Source organism: Empidonax traillii, unplaced genomic scaffold (assembly GCF_003031625.1).
Source record: "Empidonax traillii isolate 1590-97213 ecotype Southwest subspecies unplaced genomic scaffold, ASM303162v1 scaffold957:size654520, whole genome shotgun sequence".
NCBI lineage: Eukaryota > Metazoa > Chordata > Aves > Passeriformes > Tyrannidae > Empidonax > Empidonax traillii.
The window spans coordinates 410,921-429,012 of NW_020956150.1; the positions used below are offsets into that span (position 1 = coordinate 410,921).

At 48.1% G+C, this 18,092-nt stretch overlaps 3 protein-coding genes across 4 annotated transcripts; 2 read left to right on the top strand and 1 right to left on the bottom strand.

Annotated features, from left to right (window-relative positions):
* Window positions 1-108: 108 nt before the first annotated feature.
* Window positions 109-8,186, bottom strand: SKA2 (spindle and kinetochore associated complex subunit 2). Of its 2 annotated transcripts, none has more exons than XM_027903336.1 (5): window positions 8,055-8,186; window positions 4,396-4,485; window positions 3,548-3,724; window positions 2,024-2,059; window positions 109-582 (listed from the first exon to the last, which is right to left on the bottom strand). In XM_027903336.1, the coding sequence occupies exons 1-5, from the start codon at window positions 8,085-8,087 to the stop codon at window positions 553-555; spliced, it is 366 nt and encodes a 121-aa protein (XP_027759137.1). In that variant the 5' UTR covers window positions 8,088-8,186; the 3' UTR covers window positions 109-552. The 2 variants fall into 2 exon arrangements, with proteins under 2 accessions (XP_027759137.1, XP_027759138.1); XM_027903337.1 differs by having other exon boundaries at window positions 2,024-2,063.
* Window positions 8,187-8,770: 584 nt separating this feature from the next.
* Window positions 8,771-12,279, top strand: PRR11 (proline rich 11). Its single transcript, XM_027903335.1, has 9 exons — window positions 8,771-8,882; window positions 9,374-9,554; window positions 10,120-10,242; window positions 10,526-10,777; window positions 10,890-10,985; window positions 11,498-11,607; window positions 11,707-11,766; window positions 11,867-11,963; window positions 12,192-12,279. Exons 1-9 carry the CDS (start codon window positions 8,773-8,775, stop codon window positions 12,255-12,257), a joined length of 1,095 nt encoding a protein of 364 aa, XP_027759136.1. The 5' UTR covers window positions 8,771-8,772; the 3' UTR covers window positions 12,258-12,279.
* A 597-nt stretch (window positions 12,280-12,876) lies between these two features.
* SMG8 (SMG8, nonsense mediated mRNA decay factor) lies at window positions 12,877-17,910 on the top strand. The gene is made up of 4 exons (XM_027903345.1): window positions 12,877-14,824; window positions 15,585-15,730; window positions 16,105-16,980; window positions 17,559-17,910. Exons 1-4 carry the CDS (start codon window positions 12,877-12,879, stop codon window positions 17,754-17,756), a joined length of 3,168 nt encoding a protein of 1,055 aa, XP_027759146.1. The 3' UTR covers window positions 17,757-17,910.
* Window positions 17,911-18,092: the final 182 nt, after the last annotated feature.

Sequence of the window (18,092 nt, forward strand, 5' to 3'; positions counted from 1 at the left end):
TTCCCAGCAAAGGAGAATGGAGCGGGTCAGGACCCAGTTCAGGGGTCAGGGCAAGGCACAGGGTCTGGAGTCACGTACACAAAAGTGTAATAAATCTATGGCACCTCCTTAGCTTTCCTCGTTTATTCAGGAATGTAAGTACACTTAAGAGGCTTGGCTTGTTAAAAACCCCACCGAAGAACGAGAGCAAGAAAACGTCACGTGGCTCATTAACCCTCTTAAAAAATGCATCGACCATAGGCCTAGAAATATCTAAGGCAAAATGCCAACCTCGGGGGTTTTCAACTCTCCAGTTTTAAGTACTAGAGACAGAACTTGTGCACAGAAACATGAAAACTTTCCAACAGTGGGCTTTTAGCAGCTCTTAGATCCCAGGGAAATACTTGTTCCTTCACAATCCAGGAGCTGTGACCAAGGTGCTTTGTGTCTCAGAGGAGAACGGGCCGAGCTTTCGCTTACACAGCTAATTTAATAGTCCCTTTTTCGTCGCTTTTCACAGCACCAAGTTCTTCCAGGACTTGTATTCTTGAGTGAGTGGGTTTCGTGCTCATCTCATCCACCTGTGAAATACTCAGTACTACTCTGTAAGACAAAAACAAACGATTTACCGAAACATGCATCACAGGCAGAAAAAGGCTAAAAAGCCCATAATGGATGATTTCTGTGAGCGCTCTGTAAATTCACCCTTATTACACCATCAGCTTTTCTGTGCTACTTCAAATCACAGAAGTCATTTGCTAATCCAGCCTTGGGGTTAAAGAGACAGAATTCCCGAGCTAAAAACTTGTTTGTTTGTAACCTCAGCGTGCCAGAAATCCACAGCACATTCCAGGGAGGGATCAGGGCTTGGAAAGGCAAGAGGGGATGGGGAGGGGAGGGCAGGGCTTGGGGGGTCAACGGTTTAGTGTCAGGGCTTTGCTTTTCCAGTCTGGCTGCAGACTGTGGACACTAAAAGGGCCTGGCAGTACGACTGTGTCAGCAAAACTTCCCTGAACAGCCCCAGACCTGGACATCTGTACAGTGAAAACAAAGTGAAAAGGTCTGAAGAACCTCAAGTGCAGCTTTGACAGTGATCAAAGCATTTTTACACACATTAATTCAGGAGGGTTTTGTATAATGGTCTAACACTTTGGGGCGTGTACCCAATCAGGAAGGGTGTAGGGGAGTAAAACCACATTATGAAGTTATAATATGGCACTGAATGGTTAACTCTTTGAGTTTGTTTAATTTAAAAAGGGCTGAGTTTCTTTAGAGCTTATGAAATTCTTGCTATTGAACGGCTTTAAATCTTGTTCTTAGTCACTACAAAGTGGTTAAATAACTCCCTGTACAAAAAGTTCAAGTCTGCTGATGGGACAGATCATCTGCTGGGCCTGGGTACAGTCAGAAGCATTTCCTCAGTCAATAGTTTGAACTGGGATGCCAAAAAATTGGAAATGGAAGATATTTGGTGAAAAAAACTGGAAATAGAAAATTTTTGTTTCTCCAAAAGCTAGGGCAAAGAGAGAAAGTACTTCCATTACTGTTTAATAATCCCTCTAAATGGCTCTAAAGGAAGACTTTCCAGCAAGAAGAAGGAGGGAAGGAAGATACTCCCTCCAAACTATCACTGTATCTGCAGACCCAGTGAAAAATCACTTAATTTGAGCTCTGATGGGGATTGACAAAGCTGGTCTGTCAGTGACTATTTAGCTGTGTTTCAAAAACCAAACCAAAGCAAAACAGGAGAATTCCTTTCCATAAGAAGAGATAAATGGATTTAAAAGAGCTGTTTTATGGCAAGACCATTTCTTCCATAGCATAAGCAAAGCAGAATGCACTTCAATCCCCTCAACAGCAAGAAAAAATCCCAGAACTATCCACAGAATGTAAGTAGGAGCTCAGGTTCTTATACTAAAATCTGAATTCTTCACAGGAAAGCAGGAATTACTTGTGCTTGAGAGTGAAAACAGTGAATTTACTGTCTTTATTTACAGGTTTTACAAGAAGAAAACTGTGGGAAGTTTATTTTTTCAGCACTTACCTTTATCTGAGTCAGAGTCTGTAGGTCCTGCACAACGTGACTACAAATAAACACGGCAAAAGTGTCAGGATTTGTTGTCAGGATTGCTTAGAAATTCTATTTTGCTTTCATTCCTGCACAAGTGGTTACATTTTACCACTGGATAACCAAGGATCTTGCAGCTGTCACCAGCACAAGGGATCAAACACAGCTTCAAACAAAACTGAGTTTCAAATGGATATAAAATGGCAATAAAGGGACAGAAAGTGGGGTGTCCCTGTGACAGTGGGCAGCGAGAAGGCATATCCAAAAAGACAAGATCAATCAGATAAATACACTCTATTGACCCTCTTTAATATTGTGTTTTTAACATGACACCCAAACCAACTATTTGCAGATAATTACATTGGAATTTTCTGCTTTGAGCTGTGGGAGAACATCCGACTTTTCAGCAAATCTTAGTTTATATCTGTGTTCTGCTGCAAGAATACTTGGTTACTCATACCCAGAATTCATTTAATATTTTACAGGAAATTAAATCTCTCTCCACGTTGAGATACGTTGGTTTGGATCATTTACATCCCTCACTCCCACCCAAAGGTTTTTTTATCTCGTGCATTAACAGAACAAGAGGATCAGCAAGAGCAACCAACTGCATGCCTAAATTATGCCATAATTACCTTTTCCACTGGCGATTCCGGATTTTCCCCAATTTCGATGCCCAGCTGCTCTGCTGCAGCCTCTTCTGCTGCTGACAGGGGGGAACTCTAGGAAAAAAAAATAAAAAGCAAACACAGAGAACTCTGATCCTTCAGTTCCTGAGTGATGACATTTACAGAAGGAACTCAGTGTTTATAGAGCCCTTTTCTCATGGACACTCAGAGCAGACTCTCCCTGAGATAAAACACAATCTCAGGGCAGAGTCATTAGAGCATTGATCTAAATCACCTTATTAGTAAAGGGACAAAATTAATGCCTTCACAATCTCCTCATAGCTGAAACAAAGCAGTGTCTGCAGATCACTTAGGGAAATGTGTTCTCGGTTTCTTCAATAGCTAGAGAGGCGTCATCCCACCCAGGAAAAATTTATAATCCCAGGGTGTTTGTTTAAATCACAGTTTGTTACAATGTGCTGGTTTCAACTGACTCACTTCAGACAGTGAAAAGAACATTTTCCATGTAAAAGCTTTTTTGCCTCTTAAAATTGCTTTCACTGTCCATTTTCCATTCCTAGAAGATGTGTCAGCGTGGCCCCGGGACACAGCTGTGCACAAAGGCACTGATTTCCCTGAAATTCCTACTGAATTATTGACACCACTCAGGCATTACTTCAGCTCCCAGTCTGAACACAGCTATCTTAACTGCTGGGGAACTGGGATTTACAAAAAGAGCTCCAATCCTGCAGGAATTTCTTCTGGGAAACCATGTTCTCATCTTCTTCCAAGAGCCTGCACTGTGTACAGTTTCCATCACAGTAAGTAAAGGCTACAAAGTACCTGCTCATTTATAGGAGTGGAAACAAAGTGATTGAAAGGAAACCACTACCTCAAGACAAGCTTTTTGCTGTAAATCCAGAACTATCCTCAGTGTGTTCTCCACAGAAGCTTGGAGGCCCTCCGTGGCTTCTTTCTGCTCCCTGGATATTCTGTTCATCCGTGCACACAGCGCTTTGTAACGAGCTTTTGCCGCTGAGAGCCCCTCCAGGACGGCAAGTGGGTCCTCCTGAGGAGAAAGGAAGAGCACATTTACACCAGGCCAGCAAAGAAAATTAATCTGGCTGAGCACCAGTTAAAAGTGCAGGCGTTGGAGGCACCAGAACTGGACATGGAATGAGCCTGTCCAGTGAAAAGTGTGGCTGGAAGAGTGTTCCAGCTCTACATTTCCTTTTCCACGGATGGTGTTCATACACCTGCATAACTCTGTGGTCCCACAACAAGCGCAGGAGGAAGAATTTATTGTGTTGGAGACCTTTAATAGCTTTTCTGAGATAGAATTCTACCAAAAGAGATGATTTACTGCTGTTATGTTACAATGATGTCATTTATTGTTCTTCCTTTCATCTCTCCCCCAAATATCAATGTGCTTATGAGCAAGTTGAAGTTGGATCTCAGAGCTCAGACACATCTTTGCTCTGTCTCTTGAATTTAGGGGTCACCACTACTAATTTCTCTCATGGGAGAACTCCCCTGTACCAAGAGACCAAGGGGGTTTTGTCTGAATTCATTCTAGGCCAGTTACCTTGATAAATGAAACAGGGAATACTTTCTAATAATAACAGTAATAAAACCCTAACAAGCAGATAAAAGAACGGTCCCATTTGTTACCAACTTCATAGAAAATGCAGTAAAATCTATAAATTTAATCCCCCAAAAAATGTTAATTATTAACCCTACCTCTGGTAGTGCATCATCAGGAAGATTTCTCCTAATTTCATACTCCAGCCTGTGTTGAATCCAATCCAGATCAGCCTCTGCCTTCTGGAACTAAAACAGAAGGTCAGGCACAGTGTCTTAGAAACCAAAAACTGCAGAGGAGCCCCAACCATTTGCCCTTCCTGTGTTTCAGGAGAGCAGAAACCAGTTTTCAAACCTAGTATTCTCCAAGTTCTGTCAGCAGAACTCCCACCCAGCAGAGATCATGAGCAAGGGTTCAGGATCCAAGAGCATCACCAGAGGTTCTGCTGTCCTTTATATCAGGGATGTGTTCCCTCAGCTGCTTTTAATGCCCACAACACATTCCATTATTCCCCAATAAACCAGGCTGACTAACAGCCAGTAAAACTGATGACATCACTTCTCTCTCCTTGGGATAAAAAAGCCGCCAGAGAATTATCTACTTGCCTTGGTAAAGCAGCCTGCTGATAGCATTGCCACTTAATTAATTTCAGCCTGCGATTTGAATATAACTGTTAAAGACTTCCACTTTAAAGGCAGGCACTTTTCCCAGCTCACAGGCCACTCACTCCATTTTTTTACACCATAATTTGGTGGGGTTTACAGTCGCAGAAGAGGCAGGGATGAAAGCAAGTTAAAAACGGTTGGAAGTTCCTTAATTTGGTTAAAATATTTTTCATTACACTACAGATTTTTAAAGAGCTCTTGAGGGATTTTCTCCTTAACTGCCCGATCGTTTCTCTTCCTCTCTGCTAAGCAAACATTTTTAGGTTTTCATTTCCACAGGCAGGCACCCCAAAAAGATGATTCTTGTTTTTTTTTTTTTTGCTTTTCTCCAACTCCTCCATTTGATGTGTAATTTACTCACGGGCTTGGGAGGGAGGCTGAAGGTGCTCTGCTCTCAGATGCTTTGACAATACTATTGCACTGCTCGCTGGACAGGACAGTAGTGCAATAAAGTCAGAGCACCCGAGAGCAGCAACAGCTCAAAACACGCTCAAAAAAAGGCAAAAAAACCACATCAGTTGCTGTAGATCACGAAGAACTGGCTAATATTCAAGTATATAAAATATTCACATATTCAAAGACATTGTTGTTATTATTGTTATTTATAATCCCCGTCGTTCCACTGACCAAAAGGGGGGAAAAAAACCCACCAAACCACCCAACAAAACAATCAGCAGAAATTCGGTTTCAAACAATTTTGGTGCTTTTTTAATTGGAAACTACAATTCCAAAATGTATTTATCCCTTAGGTTTGCCTCGTAGCGAGAGAAGGTTCTGAACTGCTGTCAGACAGATGTTCCTAAACTGCATCACAGGCAATATTTTCTAGACATCAGAGTTTGTTCTTTGTAATCTGCAGGTGCTGAATCACTTTAGAATGTAATGGAACGCTCATTTTCCAGCTCTTATCCCAACCTTATCCCTGGGGTTGCCACCTGGGTGTGAGAGAACCATCACTGTGGGAGTGTATTTCATAAATCTAAATGAAGGTGGTTTTTTAAATTAACTTCATATTGAAAGTTTGAGAACTCTCAGGGTTTGAAGGTGCTGAGATCCTTAACAACACAATGCAAAGAAACCTGGGAGTGGAGAGGAGAGGAACTAGGAATGCTGGACAGTGTTCTTTGCTCCTTGCAGGGCACTCATTTATCAGGAAAGACATTGAGATGATGATATTTGTCACCAAAAAAAAAACATTTAATAATTCTCCTTGGCGAGAAAGTAGAAGACATGGAGTCTCCTAGCAAAAAAATCAGTGGCAAAACCATTTCCCAGCTGTTTTGCAGATCACCTGCTGGTCTCAGGCAGTGACTTTGGGTGTGGGACTGTAGCAAAAATAAGAATATAACGCAGACAGCATTGCTGGCCAATGCCCTTTTAACATTGCACTGCTTTTTGTGCATCATCACTAGTAGTACAACATAAAAAGGGCACTGGACAGACACCATTCCAGGCAAAAAAAAAAAAAAAAGGCAGGTCCACAATACCAAAAATCCAGTGACAGAATTGAATAGCTCTGAATGAAGCTCATCTGGCAGTTTATCCATTTATTATCCAGTTTTTTCAGTGGATGCCCACAAAGTTTCCCTCAGTGCTGAAGGAGTGAGTTGTCACCACGCTGAGTTCTCCCTGCAGCCCTGACTGTGCCTGCTGGAGCTCTTGGAAAGGCCTCCATTCCCAGCTGACTCCAAGGAACTTGTGCAGCCCAGTCTCTGGTGAGTCCTGGAATACCAGCACTGGCTGTTCATGGAATGTTGGGGCTGGAACGGCCCTTAAATTTATCTCAATTTAAATTGAGAGCTTTATGATTTTCCTGTCATTAATCTCATGCTGTAGATGTGATGGTGTTCCTGAACAATTGATTACCTGGTATTTTCCTGCCCATCGTTCTGTTTAAACTCCCGCTAATTAGTTTATCCCTGGTTCCTTAAAATGAAGCTTCCCATGAAATTTGTGTCAAAACCTCGGGGGAAAGAAGTGTTTTATCACAGCTCTGTGGGGAGAGCTGAGCTCAGGGGAAATCCAGGAAGAAGAAACAAGAAGCAGAAGGAAAAGCAAAAGAGACACAAAGCTGGGATTTGGGAAACTGTTCCGAATTTCACCACCAGGTGTAAAATACCCTGTTAACTTTAAGGGGGCCAAAAAACACCTCTGTGACTATTTACATGTCAGAGTCACTTGAAAGTAAGACTTTCAATAAAACACGTATTCAAACCATATTAACTAAATAATCAATCCATCAATCAATCAAAAAATACTGTGATCCAAGTGCCTCTAAACATATTTCTAAATTATTATTTCTAGACTAGGCTTAAAAAAAAAAAAAAGAATACTAAGAGAAAAGATATGGGGAGACCGAGGGAGAATCTTTAATGCAAAAATAGATTAGAGAGAAGGGAGATGGAGGTTTTAGGGATGCCAGGAGGAACTCGGCCGGTGGGGGACAGCTTTCCAGCGCCCCTCCATCAGGGAAGCACAGCACAGCTCTTTTCTGGGAGGTTATTTTTTCGCTTTTTTCCCACTTTTCCAAGAGCGGGGCAGACAGGGAGGCGACCATTCCATAAAGGAGAACCCGGAGTCCAAGGCTGGGAAAACTCCTGGAACTGGAGCTGGGAAAGAAGGGCCCCCCCCTCCCCCCCGCACTCAAAATGGTCCAGCCCAGGTGAGCGCTCCTCCCTCTCCCCCCGTTGGGACGGAATGGACTCTCCCCCCCGCGCCCCGCTGTGCCCCGCGTTCCTCCCACCCCCCTTCCCCGCACATGGTGCGGCCCGGCCGCGTCCCCCGCGCAGTGGGCGCGCCCGCCCCCCCCCCCCAGGTGCGCGGGAATGGCCGCGCCCTGCCCCGCGCCGAGCGCCGCGCAGGCCCCGCCCCGCGGGGGGGGCCGCGCAATGGACCGGCCCGGCCGAACCCGCCTGACCCGGACGCGCCCGTCGGGAGCCCCGCCGAGGGCGGCGCGGGCCGCGCTCAGGGCCCGGATGCGAAGCGGCGGGCGCGGCTGAGCGGCCGCTCTCCCTCGTCGCGCCGCGCCCGCGCTCTACCCTTCCTTCCCTTCCCTCCCTCCTATCCGCGGAGGCCCCGCGCCCCGCCAGGCGCCGCCGGCGGGCGGCCCCGCGGCGCGGGCGGCCCCGAGCGCGGCCGCCGCCCGCCCTCACCATGGCCTCGAGCTTGGCGAGCGCCGTCTCCATGTTGAATAGTTGACATTCCTCAGGCGGCGGCGGGGCGATCCCCACCCCCCGCGCGGCGCACGGGAGAGCCGCGGCCGCCCATTGGCCAGCTGTCACTCGCCGCTCGCCTCCGATTGGCCCCCGGCGCACCGAGCGCGCTCGCCATTGGCCCGGCGGGAATGTAAACCCGCTCCGAGGGACGGCGGCGCTGATTGGCCCGGAGTGAGCTCCGCGCGGTGATTGGCCGGGGCGGGGCGCGCGCCGCTGGCGGGGCGGGCATTGGTCACCCCTTTCCCCCCGCCTCCGGTTCACCCCCGGTCCCTCCGGTGCCCCCGGTGGGGCTGTTGCTCCGCTCCACCGGCCTCCCTCCGGCCGAGCGCTGCCCGCAGCTGATTGTTGGCCCAGGACTCGCTTTCCCAATGGCGGCCCCCGGGACGGGGCGGAGCCAGCACCGGCCCCGCTCCGGTGGAGCGCGCGGGATGGGAGGGGGAAAGGGGGGGGGGTGCGCCTCGGCGCGGCAGCCAATCAGCGCGCGGCTTACACACTCCGCGTGGGGGCCGCGGCTGAGAGCGGCGCTGCCATTGGCTGAGCGCGCCGCCGGCAGCCGTTTGAATCGGCGGCGGGCGCGGCCGGGGGGGACGGGCAGGCCCCGGGACACCCCCCGATTCCAGGGACATTCGTTTGAAATGTGTCTTTTTGAACAGCGATGGCAAAGCATAAGAGATGCAGACGGAAAAGGAGAGCCCGGGGAAGATTTCGACTGGAACAAAAGAGAGACGCTGCAAAGCCCCAGGGCTCCGTTTGTCCTTCCCCACGGTAAGAGGCTCACCCTGAGCTTTGCCTTTTCACCCAATTCCTGGGTTTTGCTGTTTGCTCCCAGTTCCTCCTGGAACTGAGGGAGTAGAATTGTGTTTGGAGCCTGTCTCCATCCTGGCAGGGGTGCTGTGGAATAGCTTCATCTTTCCGAGAGGAAACAGCCTCAGGTTGTGCCAGGGCAGGTTCAGGTTGGATATTAGGAAAAGCTAAAAAAAGACATGGTGATCTTGGAGGTCTTTTCCAACCTTAGTGACTCCATGACTAACTTTAATAACCAGGAAAAGCAATTAGAATAAAAACTGACTTCAAATATTATCCCCCTTCTTCCTTTATTGAAATGTATCTTGCCCTCCCCTGGTTCCTCTGGTCACATTTACTCTCTTGTTATCTGCTGTTCCTACTTGTAATTTCCAGATGATTGGTCACAGTTAACTTTATTAAAGGCTGAAATGATAAATACCATTCTGGCCTCACCCTGAGTTCTGTTGCAGATCACCAGCTGACCTCCCTCTGAACATAACACCCTTCCCAAGGTGCTCCCTCTGGCCACCAGCCTTGCCCAGCATAAAAGATGTGGTAAAACCCTTGGAATCAGCAGCAAAAACTGTGATAAAACCCTTGGAATCAGCAGCATGGCTTCTGTGCTGGTGGGGCCAGAACACGGTTGCACAGGTACAGTTTGTGTTTCTCCATTTTTAGCCACGTGGGAGATGGTTCTCTGGGCTCAGACACAGACTGCATGGGGAGATTGGAGAGCTGAGCTGTACATTTAGTTATCTAAAGTGTATTTATTGAAACATTGAAACAGTTTATTGAGACATATAAGGTATATTTAGTGCTTACTGTTGAAGGAGTAAATAGGAGATGTGTCAAGACATTCAGTCATAGAATCTTAGAATATCCTGTGTTGGAAGGGACCCACAAGGATCATCCAAGTCGAACTCCTGGCCCTGCACAGGACAATCCCAAGAGTCCCAGCATGTGCTGGTTACATATGTCCAATTTGAGCTTTTCAGGTCAAATGTGAATTTTACTTTAGAATTCCTAGATGAAGTGAAAGTTCTTTTAGAAAGTCACTCCTTGGGTTCCTGTCAGGGAATTATTTGATGAAATTTTGTATCTTCCTGTTGTGCTTTTCCATGAACTGCAGTAAGACTTTGACATGGAACTTTGCACTTGTCTCTGGAAACAGAACCTGGCGGTGAAAACACTAAATGTGCTTTCTTTTTATGCTCAGAGTTTTAAGGTGGTTAAAGACACCGTCTTTCCGTCACAAATCTACTTAAGGGAACTAAATGCGTTGAGAGAGCAGCTGGAAAAGCTGGAAAGCGAATTTTCCAAGCTCCAAGAAACACTCCAGGTCAGTGCCAGTCCTGCTGGGACAGGGTAATGTTTGTGTGGGTATGTGAGGAACTGTGGTCAGTGCAGGAACTCAGCAATCTGAAGGGTTCTCAGGGCATTCCTGCACTCCGTTGCTGATCTGCAGTTTCCTCACAGCCAGAGGGAACTGCTTTGCTGATGAGCCTCCTAAAAGGCTTTTGTGCCTGTGCAGATCAACTTTAGCCAGAATTTTTGTCCTCTAAAATTCCATCTCCTTTTGCCAGTGAATTTTATGTCCTCCTGTTTGTTTATGTCGTTTTCAGATGAACGGACCTGCAGCTTTATCTCCAGAAAATTCTCTTTGCCAAAGGTGTCACAGACCAGTCCTGGGTGCTCCTGTACAGACACAGATGAACCTGCTGTCATCAGTGCCTGCTCCTCCACCTCCACCACCTCCTCCTCCGCCTCCTCCTCCTCCCCCTCCTCCTCCTCCACCACCACCACCACTGCCCCCAACAAACCTGCCTCCAGCACCTCTCCTCCTCAAACGGGGCTCTGGCTCCAAAGCACCTCTGGTAAGGACTCAGAAGGCTCCTCTGTTTTTAACCTGGATCCATCAGGAACACGTTTGTGAACAAACACTCACCTGGCAGTCCTGATTCCCCTCCCAAACCCCTTTGTTTTCAGGCCCCGCCAGTGAAGAAGGACGGGCCGATGCAGATCACGCTCAAAGACCTCCTGAATGTCAAGCTGAAGAAGACAAACAACCTGAGAATGGACAAGGTAGACTGGAGGGGACAGGGATAAACAGCTGACAGTGCACAGGGGCAAATCCCACCCTGGAAATGGTGCCTTTCCTGCAGTGCTTGTCTTAGCCCTTCATAGAATTTTTTCAGTAGATTAGTTCTTCTCTCCCAAAGTTCCAAGTAACCATCCTAATTCTGCACTTGGGCATTTAAAGGGAAGAAATGAAGAGACCAACCTCTGGCACTCAGTTCTGATTTCACATTAAGGCCATGGAGCTTTCCTGTAGATTTGTATCTGTGTTTTAATAAATCTATTTTTATCCAAGGCACTTTTAAATAATAATATTATTATATAATATTATATAATATTATATAATAATAACATTTAAATTATAATATATAATATTATATAATAAATCTTAATAGTTAAAAAAAAGCATGAAAGCCATAAACCACAAAAATCTTTCAGAGTTTAAATATTAAATAGGTTTGAAGTTAGTGAAACGTTCTAAAGTTTTATTTGTGGTAACATTTCTTTCCTTGCTTTAGGCAGAATCACCAGGGAAGCCACGCAGGGCATTAATTACAGTCTCAGATCTACAGAGTATTAGTTTGAGACCTAAATCCAAGCCATCAGCTCACGTCACAAATTCCTTAATGTAAGATCCTTTCTTCCCTTCTTGGATATTATTCTATTTCAGTCAGTGATTATCATGGTTTACAGAGTGGAAAATATTTTCTTTGTTTCGTTCTATCAGTACTCCCCCTAAAAATCAGATTGACCTTCGGAAACACCTGAAGAAAGTCAATATCCAAAGGTAAGTTCCTTCCTATTCTCTGAATTCTTTTTTTTTTTTTTTTAATCTAGGGAAAAAACAGAGAACTACTAATAATTCCCCTTGTGTCCAATCTTTTCAGAAGCCCTGGTGGCACTCCTCTAAATAACAAAGAAAACATTGAATGTGGCTCTGGGTTGACACCAATAATGACACAGGCCCTGCGACGCAAATTCCAGGCAAGTCACCCTCTCTCTTTTGGAACAATAAATTGGCTCTAAAAACCATCGAATTTCCTACTGATTTTTCCCTGCTTTGCAGAGGAACAAAATCTGAGGGTTAATAATGTCTTTTATTTTCATGACTTGCTGTGGCTGTCTTATGACAGTTCTTAAGAATTGCACTGTTTTATCTCAGTCACAATCAGTTCAGATCTCCACGTTCTGCCCCTTCCCTTGTTTTGACAGATGGCTCATCCGAAGAGTCCCTCCCCTGCCCGGTTAAGTGCTGCAAACAGCTTTGATGAGAAGTAAAAAGGAAAGTATGTTTATGGAACAATGTATTTTTCATCTGTTGTTGGGAAATCCCATTTTTATCACACTCAGGCACACGTATTTATAAATGCACAAGGGAACAGGATATTATGAAAGCGTGTTAAGAAGATTTTACTTTTTATATTTCTATAATGTCTCAATCAGGTTGCATCTTCATTCTTAATGGAAAAAAAGCATGACATTTCCCAAGTCCTTTGACCACTGGACTATTATGCTCTCAACACTGGTGCTGCTTGTCATATAAATACATATATGTTTGCTGAAATTCAGTATTGTTTATACACCTTTTATATACATATACATATATATATTTAACAAAAAACTAACTTCACAGTAACTGGACAGTTTCAAAGAAAAACAACAGTTTAATGCACTAATATTATTAAATGGAAAAGCTGCAGGACTCAACAACCAGCTTGGTTCTGTGGCCACAAATATACGAGGCAATTGCACTGTGTATTGATTCTGGCTGGGGTCAGGTCACTGGTAAAGGCTGAACTGATTAAAGGCAAAGTAACTCAAAGGCTCCTTCAAAGTCAAGTTTAAGGGCTACAGGGGTGGGAGATGTGCCTGTGCTGTGACCCACTCAGGACGTGGGATGACGATGGAAGGCGAGTCCCGGGGGCGCAGCACTGACGCGGTATCCCGGTGCGGGGCAGCGCTCGCCGGGGCCCAGAGCTGTCCCGGGTGCCCGGCGCGCTGTCACACCCCCCGTGTCACCCTCTGCCCGGTGTCTCCTCCCCGTTCCCGGCCCTTCCCTCCCCGGGGCGGGGCCGCCCATGCGCGGGGCTGGGAGCGGGGCGGGGGCTCCGCCGCTTCCGGGCGGGATCGGGATCGGGATCGGGATCGGGGCTGGATCCCGGGGATGCCGCTGCCGGCCGGTGCCCCCGGGGCCATGGGCTCGGCCGTGGGGCCCATGAGCCTGCGGGACCTGCTGCTGGCGGCCGAGGCGGGCGGCGCGGGGGGCGGCGAGGAGGAGGTGTGCGTGGTGGGCATCTTCGGCAAGACGGCGCTGCAGCTCTGCTCCGAGAAGGAGGCCCTGGTGAGCACCGTGTGCGACCGGCAGGTCTTCCCGCTGTTCCCCGAGGAGGATCCCGAGCCGGCGGACGGCGCGGCGGGGTCCGAGAGTGACCCGGCGAGCAAGGACTACAACCAGCTGCAGGCGTACTACAGCCAGGAGAGCCGCGTGCTGTACCTGGTGCTCACCTCCATCTGCGACACCCCGCAGCTGCTCCGCGCCTGCGGGGACCTCACCGCGGCCGAGAACAGGGAGCCCGGGCCCGGACACCCCTCGGGAGGCCCGGCCCCGCTGCCCCACGCCGAGGCCCACGAGTTCTGGAAGCACCAGGAGAAGCTGCACTGCCTGAGCCTCCTCTACCTGTTCTCCGTGTGCCACATCCTGCTGCTGGTGCATCCCACGTGCTCCTTCGATATCACCTACGACCGCGTGTTCCGAGCGCTGGACGGGCTGCGGCAGAAGGTGCTGCCCTCCCTCAAGGCTGCCATCAAGGACTGCCCGGTGGGCAAGGAGTGGAAGCTCAACTGCAGGCCGTGCCCTCCGCGCCTCCTCTTCCTCTTCCAGCTCAACGGGGCTCTGAAGGTGGATCCCCTCCCCAGCAGGGGCCAGGACCCTTGTGGTCACCTGGAAAAGCCACCCCCCAAGAAGCACTCCCCCAAGAGGAGGCTGCAGCACGCTCTGGAGGATCAGATCTACCGCATCTTCCGCAAGAGCAGGGTGCTCACCAACCAGAGCATCAACTGCCTGTTCACTGTGCCCGCCAACCAGGCTTTCGTGTACATCGTGGCTGGGGGGCCCCAGGACGGAGATGACCCGGTGGCCATGCTTCTCGACCAGCTCAGGAGCAACTGCACCATGAGGGAGCCCGACTCGCTGCTGGCTCCCACGCTGTCGGGACCCAGGAGGTACCAGATGATGCGGCACGGGCGGCAACAGCTCTCCTTCCACGCGGAGAGCAGCAGCTCCAGCTCCAGCTCCTCAGGGCAGCTCGTGGACTGCACCCTCAAGGAGTTCTTGTGGCAACACGTGGAGCTGGTGCTCAGCAAGAAGGGCTTCGATGACAGCGTGGGGAGGAACCCGCAGCCCTCCCACTTCGAGCTCCCAACCTACCAGAAGTGGGTGGCTGCAGCTCTGAGACTGTACGAGGTGACCATCGAAGGCAAGGACGACGACCCGACCTCCGGGGAGCTGAGCTCCAAGATCATGAGCAGCATCAAAGTCTTGGAAGGCTACCTAGACATAGACACCAAGTTCTCCGAAAACCGTTGCCAGAAGGCTCTGCCCATGGCCCACAGCGCCTACCAGTCCAACCTGCCCCACAATTACACCATGACGGTGCACAAGAACCAGCTGGCCCAGGCCCTGCGGGTGTACAGCCAGCACGCCCGGGGCCCGGCCTTCCACAAGTACGCCATGCAGCTCAACGAGGACTGCTACAAGTTCTGGAGCAACGGGCACCAGCTCTGCGAGGAGCGGAGCCTGACTGACCAGCATTGCGTGCACAAGTTCCACCTGCTCCCAAAAGCAGGTAGAGATGCTCACTGGTGGTTGGGTTTCGTGGTGTAGTTTTGCATCTGCCCTCAAAAAGGCTGAAACGCCGACTCTGGCAATATTAAGGAAGATTGAAAGTGCGAGGTGCGAGGAGGTGATCGGACAAAGGTTGGACTCAGCGATCTCAGAGGTCCTTTCCAACCTAAATGATTCCGTGATCGTCTTTGTACAGTGGGATTTTGGCAGAGCTGTCGTGCAGGTTTCCCTTATGTTAAATAATGCTTGGGAGCCAAACATTAGGCATTTAATGATGTTAGGGAGCCATACAGTCCACTGTCAGCGGTAACTTTGGTTTTAGTAGTAAGTCTAATTTTAGCAGCTCTAATTTGGTGGTCGCTGATGTTAGTAACTCTAATTTTAGTGGCCGCTCTGATTCTATCTTGCTAATGAGAAGCATCACACTGAAGTCCTTCTAGGAAGCAGTAGGTGCCCCCCTTTGTTTTAAATAACTTGGTTGATGACAATCAAGGAGTCAAAACTGTCTGATGCATGTTTACTGCAGGCAAAGGAACTTTGAGCCTTTTAGGAAGAGGTTGTAAAAACAAGATTCAGTTTATTGGTATAACGTCCTCTGGAACTTTGTGTTAAAAGTGGGAAAGGGAGGAAATGCTTGGCAAACTGCTGGCAAATCATTTTGTGTGTGTGTGTATTAGCAAGGAGGAGGCAGAGGGTGAAGGGAATTAATCTCCAGAAATGGTGAGCAGTTTCCCCAGGGTTTGATTGATTTTTGCCTTTAGGGGAAAAGCCAGAAGCAGACAGAAATCCTCCCATCCTGTACCACAACAGCCGGGCTCGTTCCACTGGGGCCTGTAACTGTGGAAGGAAACAAGCGCCTCGGGAGGACCCCTTTGATATCAAAGCAGCTAATTATGACTTTTACCAGGTAACTGTTAGGTCTGTCGTTGCTTTTTGTTTCATCAGCAGAGCCTGTGTTCTGAAGAGACCACAAATTTCCTCTTAACCTTATCACCTTGTTGCTTGGGGAAGATGTTTCTGGGAGCAGAAGTTGTCTGAGCAGAGCGGGCAGTTCCAATCCTCACCAGTGAACACACACAGGAGCACCTGTAAACACACCTGTTTACACCTTGAGTGTGTTGGTTCATGTGAATTTTGAATAATAAGTGGGCCACGTTCCCATCACTGTTTTGGTTCTCACATAGCTCAGTCCTCTTGAATCTTATTTGTAGCTGCTGAATGTTGTGGCTTTGATCTCAAGGGTAGAAGGGGTATGGTTTAACCACATTTTCTTTCTCGTAGCTACTGGAAGAAAAGTGCTGTGGGAAACTGGAGCACATCAACTTTCCCATCTTCCAGCCGAGCACGCCTGATCCGGCACCTGCTCGGGATGAATCCTCGCCTGCCCCTCCAGAGGGCGAGATGGAGAAACTTAAAGAGAAAGAACCTCAGACCCAGGGGGAGAGCACAGGCCTGAGCTTAGCCCTCAGCCTGGGCCAGTCCACGGGCAGCCTGGGCACCTACCCCCCCGATGCCCAGGGTGGAGGGGACAATGCAGAGAGCCACGGCCAGAGCGGGGACTCCAAAAGCGAGAAGAGGCCGAGCCTGGTGGATCGCCAGGCATCCACTGTCGAGTACCTCCCCGGGATGCTCCATTCCAATTGCCCCAAAGGCCTCCTGCCCAAGTTCTCCAGCTGGTCACTGGTTAAGCTGGGGCCTGCTAAGGCTTATAACTTCCACACGGGCTTAGATCAACAAGGCTTTATCCCAGGAACAAACTACTTAATGCCTTGGGACATCGTCATCAGGACGAGAACCGAAGACGAAGGAGACTTGGATACCAATTCCTGGCCTGCACCCAACAAGGCCGTTCCTGGAAAAAGGAGCGCGGTTGTGATGGGAAGAGGGAGGCGCAGAGACGACATCGCCCGAGCGTTCGTGGGCTTCGAGTACGAAGACGCCCGTGGCAGGAGGTTCATGTGCTCGGGGCCCGACAAAGTCATGAAGGTGATGGGAGGGGGGCCGAAGGAATCTGCCCTCAAGGCCCTCAACTCCGACATGCCGCTCTACATCCTGTCCTCCACCCAGGGCCGAGGCCTCAAACCGCACTACGCCCAGTTCATGAGGCTCTTTGTGGTGGTTCCCGATGCTCCGCTGCAGATCACGTTGACGCCTCAGGTACGGATGGAAGAGGGAATGTGGGAACAGCAGAGGCAGGGGTGGCTGTGGCACCGCTGATGCAGGACTGGCAGGCGTGAGGGTGACAGGGAAACGGTGTGAAGAAACTCTTCCCAACTCAAACCAACTTCAGCCAAGTTCTTTCAGGCAGTTGCCACCAAAATTATCTCTTTTAAACTTAAGTTTTTAAACTTCGAGGTTGGCTTTGCCAGCTTTACATTTTACGTGAAGTTTAAAAAGAATTCTATCAAGGATGATTTGTTGGCATTCCCTGCTATAATAATGCCTTTTTTTTAAAAAAAAAGAAGATAACAAGTGAGTAATGACTGTGTAAGAATGAATCTGTCCTTTTAAATGTCATGGAGAAAAAGCAGTGACTCACGGCTGAGATTAATTATTATTAGTGACAGTTTGAATTTGGGAGGTGAGAAAGTGTTTTTTTTTTAACTGGAGATTTTATCACCATTTTCAAATACGCATTTAAAAAAATGGAGAAAAAGCTCCGTTTACACTTTTTTTTTTCTTTTTAAGGTAGCAATGATGTTTGATTATCTACTCACGTTTCCTTTTGATTTTAGGTTCAACCAGGGCCACCACCCTGCCCTATATTTTACCCTGAGAAGCAGGAAATAACCCTTCCCTCCGATGGACTGTGGGTGCTCAGGTTTCCTTACGCTTACGTGACAGAACGTGGACCCTGCTTTCCTCCCAAAGAAAGCCAACAGTTAATGAGCTACAAAGTTCTCCGGGGAATCCTGAAAGCAGTCACACAGTAAGAGTTGTCCTGGCAGGTTTGTTTTGGTTTAAAAAGACCGTCTTCAATCTAGTCCCTGGATTTTGGTTCGTGTCACTGCGATCGTGTGAAGCCCCACTGTCCCTCACTGGAACACAGACTGAAAATAAAGTCTGATATCAAAGCAGAAAAAGGAATCTGAGACATGTAAATTTTCCATTTATTAAGTTGCCATATGTAAAAAATAAATGCTGGTTTTCGTAAAGTGCTGATCCTTTATTACAAGATGGTTTGGTGATAGCGCTTTTCCCTGTCCTGTCTTTGTACGTAAATACTTAGGGATGTTTAAAAATTAGTGTTGCCTGAAATCAAGAGTTTC